The following is a 7,617-nucleotide window of genomic DNA, read 5'->3' as shown; positions in this document are numbered from 1 at the left end:
AGAGCTTTAAAGAAGCATTTGGGGATGATCCGAATATAGCTTTTATATCGGATAGACACAAGGGCATTGCAAAAGCAATACGTACAGTTTTCCCTAATAATCACCATGGCCACTGCACATATTATCTTGGTACAAATTTACGTGCTAAGAAGTTTAAAGGTAATGTCAACGCGATTATATCAACTTTTAATGATGCAGCTAGAGCATATATTGTTGAGGATTTTGATAAGGCCATGCAGCTTTTAGAAGGGGTTAGTATTGAAGCTGTACAATATCTCAAGGATGCAAGTCCTTCAAAATGGGCTAGATCACATTTTCTGTGCAATAGATACAACATAATGACAACTAACATTGCAGAAAGCATGAACTCTGTGCTTATTGATGCTAGGGATAAACATGTTTTGCCATTACTAGATCACATTCGTGATGTCTTGCAAAGGTGGTGGTATGAACGTCGAACTAACGCTGCTGCAATGCAAACTCTTGTTACTAATTGGTTGGAAAAAATCATGCAGGACCGCTCAAATAATGGCAAAGGCTTACGTGTTATGCCAATGAACTTATATGAGTTTCAAGTTGTTGGCCATGGCATGTTTGTTGGAGTTGTTAACTTAGAAAATAAGACGTGCTCATGCAAGGAATTTGACATTGATGGATTTCCTTGTATCCATGCAATTGCAGCATGTAAGCATTGACATATTTCTCCATATTTCCTTTGCTCGGCGCATTACTCAGTTGACTCACTCCGTTATGCATATTCGGAAACCATATATCCACTTGGAGATAAATGTCAGTGGCATGCTCCAGATGATGTCATAAACCAGGTTGTACTTCCACCTCAAATTGGCAAACAGTCAGGAAGATCGAGAAAGAAGAGGATTCAATCTCAAGGAGAGGAGCGTCATCAATATAGATGCGAGAGGTGCAAACAGGTTGGTCACACCAGCCGATCATGCTCCGCCGCCGTACCTTTTGATAGCACTAACAACCAACAGCACCACTGAAACGAACTCCCATCAATCGCATGATGCTATATTCAGACAATGAGGCCATGTTATGTGGTATGCGTGTGTATGAAATGTAGTCAGGAATGCAATTAGTTGGTCAACCGCGTAACATGTGTTTTGGCGTAATAGACGTTGGCTTTATGTGTTCTTTTATTGTCAAATTCATCTGTCGTATTGTTTTGATAACATATCATTCCGTCTTCAATTTTTGGTTCAGTTGTTTGTATGTTTCTTACTATTGCATGGATGATATTACTGCCCAATGGTAATGACCAATGCATCATCGGTAATTGACATTTATACACCGTCGTAAAGACTCACAACAATTCCATCCTGCAACTTCAATCATGTGTGTTCCAACCAATAACATGCTAAATGTAGCATTATTAAAGTGTATCAAATTTTGCAACAAAACTGATAACTGTCAACTCTCGGTAATTCCCGAGTAAATCGTCGGTAACCACCAAATTCCCTCTGGAAAATTTACCGACAGTTTCGTCGGTAATTCCCGAGGTTGTACAGCTCATTATATTTTATCAATTTTTTGGACCCCACAAGGCCCCTAAGGTGTGTTGAATGCAAAAACATGCAAAACAGGGATTCTATTATTGTACTACGGAGAGAAAATCCCAAAATTTAATAAAAGTGTATCAAATTTTGCAAAAACATTGATGACTGTTCACCCTCGATAATTCCCGAGGAAATCGTCGGTAACCCCTAAATTCCCTTTGAAATAATTACCTACAGTTTCGTCGGTAATTCCCGAGGGTGTACAGTACATATTATTTTACCAATTTTTTGGACCCCACAAGGCTCCTAAGGTGTGTTGAATGCAAAAACATGCAAAACAGGGATTCTATAATTGTACTACGGAGAGAAAATCCCAAAATTTCATAAAAGTATATCAAATTTTGCAAAAAAATTGATGACTGTTCACCCTCGGTAATTCCCGAGGAAATCGTCGGCAACCACTAAATTCCCTTTGGAATAATGACCGACAGTGTCGTCGGTAATTCTCGAGGGTGTACAGTACATATTATTTTACCAATTTTTTGGATCCCACAAGGCCCCTAAGGTGTGTTGAATGCAAAAACATGCAAAACAGGGATTCTATAATTGTACTACGGAGAGAAAATCCCAAAATTTGATATCAAAATTTCATAAAAGTATATCAAATTTTGCAAAACAATTGATGACTGTTCACCCTCGGTAATTCCCGAGGAAATCATCAGTAACCACTAAATTCCCTCTGGAATAATTACCGACAGTTTCGTCGGTAATTCCCGATGGTGTACAGTACATATTATTTTACCAATTTTTTGGACTCCACAAGGCCCCTAAGGTGTGTTGAATGCAAAAACATGCAAAACAGGGATTCTATAATTGTACTACGGAGAGAAAATCCCAAAATTTCATAAAAGTATATCAAATTTTGCAAAAACATTAATGACTGTTCACCCTCGGTAATTCCCGAGGAAATCGTCGGTAACCACTAAATTCACTCTGGAATAATTACCGACAGTTTCGTCGGTAATTCCCGAGGAAATATTTTACGAATTTTTTGGACCCCACAATGCCCCTAAGGTGTGTTGAATGCAAAAACATGCAAAACAGGGATTCTATAATTGTACTATGGAGAGAAAATCCCAAAATTTAATAAAAGTGTATCCAATTTTTCAAAAAAATTGATGACTGTTCACCATCGGTAATTCCCGAGGAAATCGTCGGTAAACTACAAATACCCTCTGGAGAAATTATCGACAGTTTCGTTGGGAATTACCGAGGGTGTACAGTTCATTATATTTTATTAATTTTTTGGACCCCACAAGGCCCCTAAGGTGTGTTGAATGCAAAAACATGCAAAATAGGGATTCTATAATTGTACTAAGGAAAGAAAATCCCAAAATTTAATAAAAGTGTATCAAAGTTTGCAAAAAATATGCTAACTGTTCACCCGCGGTAATTCCCGAGGAAAGAGTCGGGAAACTACAAATACCCTCTGGAAAATTTACCGACAGTTTCGTCGGTAATTCCCGAGGTTGTACAGTTCATTATATTTTACCAATTTTTGGGACCCCACAAGGCCCCTAAGGTGTGTTGAATGAAAAAACATGCAAAACAGGGATTCTATTGGAGTACTCAGGAGAGAAAATCCCAAAATTTAATAAAAGTGTATCCAATTTTGCAAAAAATAAGCTGACTTTTCACCCTCGATAATTCCCAACGAAAGCGTCGGGAAACTACAAATGCCCGCTGGAAAAATTACCGACGATTTCGTCGGTAATTCCCGAGGGTGTACAGTACATGATATTTCGTCCGTAATAACCTCTGGAATATTTGATGTACTGTACACCCTCGGTAATTACCGACGAAACAATCGAAAATTTTCCAGAGGGTTTTTTGCATTCAACACACCTTAGGGGCCTTGTGGGGCCCAAAAAATTAGCAAAATATGACGAACTGTAGACCCTCGGGAATTACCGACGAAACTGTCGGTAATTTTTCCAGAGGGCATTTGTAGTTTCTCGACGATTTCATCGGGAATTACCGAGGGTGAACAGTTTACTTATTTTTTGCAAACTTTGATACACTTTTATTAAATTTTGGGATTTTCTCTCCTTAGTACAATTATAAAATCCATATTTTCCATGTTTTTTTCATTCAACACGCCTTAGGGGCCTTGTGGGGTAAAAAAATTGGCAAAATAATACGTATTGTACACCCTCGGGAATTACCGACGAAACTGTCGGTAATTTTTCCAGAGGGCATTTGTAGTTTCCCGACGATTTCGTCGGGAATTACCGAGGGTGAACAGTTTCCATATTTTTTGCAAACTTTGATACACTTTTATTAAATTTTGGGATTTTCTCTCCTTAGTACAATTATAGAATCCCTGTTTTGCATGTTTTTTCATTCAACACACCTTAGGGGCCTTGTGGGTCCAAAAAATTGGCAAAATATGATGTACTGTACACCCTCGTGAATTACCGACGAAAATGTCGGTAATTATTCCTGAAGGAATTTAGTGGTTACCGATGATTTCCTCGGGAATTACCAAGGGTGAACAGTCATCAATGTTTTTGCAAAATTTGATATACTTTTATGAAATTTTGGGATTTTCTCTCCTTAGTACAATTTTAGAATCCTTGTTTTGCATGTTTTTGCTTTAACACTCGTTATGGGACTTGTGGGGCCCAAAAAATATGTAAAATGTGATGGACTGTACACCCTCGGGAATTATCGATGAAAAAATCGGTAATTTTCCGAGGGAATTTGGCGGTTACCGACGTTTTCCTCGAGAATTACGGAGGGTGAACAGACATCCCATTTTTTGGCAAAATTTGATACACATTTATTAAATTTTGGGATTTTTCCACTTATTATAATTTTAGAATCCCTATTTTCCATGTTTTTTCATTCAACACACATTATGGAACTTGTGGGGCCCAACAAATTGGTAAAACTTGATGGACTGTACACATTCGGAAATTACCGACGAAACCGTCGGTAATTTTTCCAGGGTTTATTTGTTGGTTACGAAAAAGCATTTTTGTAATTACCGATGGTGAATCGGGAATTATCGATGCACCATCGATAATCATCTTTCCTTTAATTTTTACCACAACCGAGGGTTTTTTTTTATCTTTTATCTTTTTTCTTTTTTTTTCAACGGTTGTCATTCGTAAAGATAGGTTCAGCATATTAAGATAACATTAGTATAACATTAGTATAGACCGTCATAACATTAAACATACGATCTACATTGAAAGTTTATTAAAGTACAAATCAACAGCATATTTTTTTCTAAAAAACATAATGTCTTGCGGACCAAATGAAGGGTTCTCCTCACTACTCATGTATTCAATAAATTTCAGAGCGTAGACGCCACAATCACCCCTGCAGAATAGCATTAATGATTAGCATTAATGAAAACCAACTACGTGTATTTTCACACATAACCACAATAAAAAACAGCAGCAATACAAGTTGTTTGAAATGACAACACATTCATACCCATTATCTTGGCGGGGTGCATCTTTGATCATGGTCATCGTGAATGGATCTAAAGTGGGAGACACGTCCGGATTCTTCCCGTAATATCCCCCATCCCTCAATAGGTAAGGCAGCATATACGTAAGGCATTCCGCATTCTTCAACTCTCTATTCTGGACATATTTATTTCCCATATTTGGATCGTATAAATCAATATGCCGGGCCTTCAAGTCCACACATGCTGCCAACCAATGCGCGCCTCCATTTTTGACAGGGATGTACACCTGCAAATTAGAACATAACCTCATTATCCACAAAATGGGAAACTTAGTGAGAATTTTTTTCAATATATGTATGGACTTACATAATCACATATCCGCCACGACACGCTAGGTTTGGGTGACCTCCCACGCACATAGTTACAAAGGGTTGCATCACATGAATATGTGCTACGAGATGCCCTCCATATGGGATAACGCCCTTTGATGGATGACTGCCAAATAATGAAATATATACAATATAAAATATCATCAATATAACATTAAGCAACGCAGTAACATCCCATCATCTTACCCAAAATAACACGTCTAATATGGCACAGGTGTTGGTGAACATCTTCTCATTATCAAACCGCCTTTTTCATATGAAATACAAAATAGTGTCAATATGCTGCAAAACCACATTAAAGGAAATAAGTAACAAGTGCGAGGTGATAAATAAAACATCATTCCAAACATAGGACCACAATGATTTTACATGAACATAAAACATATAACTTACATCGGAATTCAACCATCCTTCATCGGTCAGTAGCTCAGCAAAAAATTCCTTTCCCACCGTCATATAAGATGTACACACGGTTGCTTCCTTCGGTGCCACCCTATACCACTCATCGAACGCCCTCTCCTTTGATGCATCAATAGGTCGAGTAAGATTAAATTTGACCTTCTTTTTACATGGGTCGGTGTAAGGAGAGATGACGTGATGTGACTGGTGGTAAACTCGACCGAATCGGCTTGTATCACCAACGTTATGCTTCCGATCTTCCACCTCAATCTCAGCTGATTGGTCATGATGTGGACTGTCAGCTGAAGCACCGATATCCCACCCGAAATGCAAAGGCCGATATGGCACCAAAGCCCAGGAATCCTCCACATAGGGTCCTCCAGGTACGATAGGCTCAAACGGTGTAGTACAATCATCATCCTCCTTCCTACCATTGGAACCGTCTATGGGTGCATCAAATTCTTCAGCTTGCTCTCCAACAGGCGGTGCCACAGGGGATGATGGTCTAACCGAAGATGACGGTGAATGGCTATGCATATGATGCTCGGCCTGCAAAACACAATGATTATTTTTGCAGTTCCCAAACTCTAACAACAAATAATTGCTGAATTACAATATGTAATTTAATAATGCTGAAGCACTAAAGTAAAGTATACTAAGTTGTCTAAATGATACCTGATGCTTTTGTTGGTCAATAACAGAACTAAGCATCTTCCTTAACGCTGCCATCTCTTTATTTAATTCATCAATTTTTGCCTCCAAGCAAGCAAGCTAATCAATATCAATATCCAAAACATAAGTCAACATATATTAGTACAACATATGAAATATAAACTTGCGTGCAAGTAACAATTGCATACCCTGAAATTAGCATCTGGAGGGCCACTAGAATGCTCCTCAGCTTTGGACGCATCTTTAGCGCTAACATCTTTAGCGCCAACTATTGGTGCTACAATTGGAGGTGACGTGTAGCGAACTTCATGTATGTCAACTGCTATTGTTCGCCAGTAATCCATAGTCTTCTCCTCATCGGTAGCATCTAACCTCCAATGCACAACATACTACATGCAATGAAGAAAGGAAAAAAAAGTAAATTTGGAAACTGACTATGGTAATGTAACTTGAATGTAGTCGTACCATGTAGTCTAAACAAAATTTGCCTTACATTGCTATTGGAGGAGAACCAATTATGGACAGCAAAATGGTTCGGTTGCCTTGGAGTATGCCATCCAAAGATCCTCGGACAACGGGTTTCCAACCGGTCGGCAAATTGGTTACCAAAATCAGGGATTGCTTCAAACCCCCACACCTACAAAATACAAATTATAGGTTATTAAATATAAATTTTAAGTAAACGCTACATGTATTAAATATATTACTGTACCTGAAACACCAATGGAAAACCTTTTAGGTCATAATACTGTGATATATTCTTTACTGCACGTCCTCGTCCTCGTTGCTGGAATGCATTATGGAATGAGTTGATCGTCTCCTTGTAGCTCAGAATGCCCCAAGGGTAGGAATTAAATACGTCGAGATCAGCAACCAAATCAATGAATTTTTTTTTATTTGAACCTTCGGATCCATTCCGAGTACACCATGAACTAAGAAATATAGTAACGCAATTCTAACAGCATCCTAATCATCCACAAAAAGTGTATCCTTGAATAGTCCTTCCAGTTCGGGCGGTTTCAAGTCACTCCTGTCATCTAGCAACCTTGTGCGCAGCTCATTTCCTTTGGAAATTTGCATATCATACATCGAAGGATACCTACAAAACTTTAACCCACTAATGAGTGCGAATTCCCACTTCGTAAACCGCACTGCAGAT

The 7,617-nt window shown here is 38.5% G+C and overlaps 2 protein-coding genes across 2 annotated transcripts; both read right to left on the bottom strand.

Annotated features, from left to right (window-relative positions):
* Nucleotides 1-4,744: 4,744 nt before the first annotated feature.
* On the bottom strand, nt 4,745-5,277 carry LOC132799806 (putative ubiquitin-like-specific protease 1B). Its single transcript, XM_060812484.1, has 2 exons — nt 5,022-5,277; nt 4,745-4,904 (listed from the first exon to the last, which is right to left on the bottom strand). Exons 1-2 carry the CDS (start codon nt 5,192-5,194, stop codon nt 4,766-4,768), a joined length of 312 nt encoding a protein of 103 aa, XP_060668467.1. The 5' UTR covers nt 5,195-5,277; the 3' UTR covers nt 4,745-4,765.
* A 98-nt stretch (nt 5,278-5,375) lies between these two features.
* LOC132800078 (uncharacterized) lies at nt 5,376-6,323 on the bottom strand. Its single transcript, XM_060813025.1, has 3 exons — nt 5,781-6,323; nt 5,574-5,669; nt 5,376-5,493 (listed from the first exon to the last, which is right to left on the bottom strand). The coding sequence occupies exons 1-2, from the start codon at nt 6,321-6,323 to the stop codon at nt 5,640-5,642; spliced, it is 573 nt and encodes a 190-aa protein (XP_060669008.1). The 3' UTR covers nt 5,376-5,493; nt 5,574-5,639.
* Nucleotides 6,324-7,617: the final 1,294 nt, after the last annotated feature.

The sequence above is a fragment of the Ziziphus jujuba genome, chromosome 11, assembly GCF_031755915.1.
Source record: "Ziziphus jujuba cultivar Dongzao chromosome 11, ASM3175591v1".
Lineage (NCBI taxonomy): Eukaryota > Viridiplantae > Streptophyta > Magnoliopsida > Rosales > Rhamnaceae > Ziziphus > Ziziphus jujuba.
Note: the sequence above shows the minus strand (reverse complement) of the source record. Positions and strands in the feature narration are given on the sequence as shown.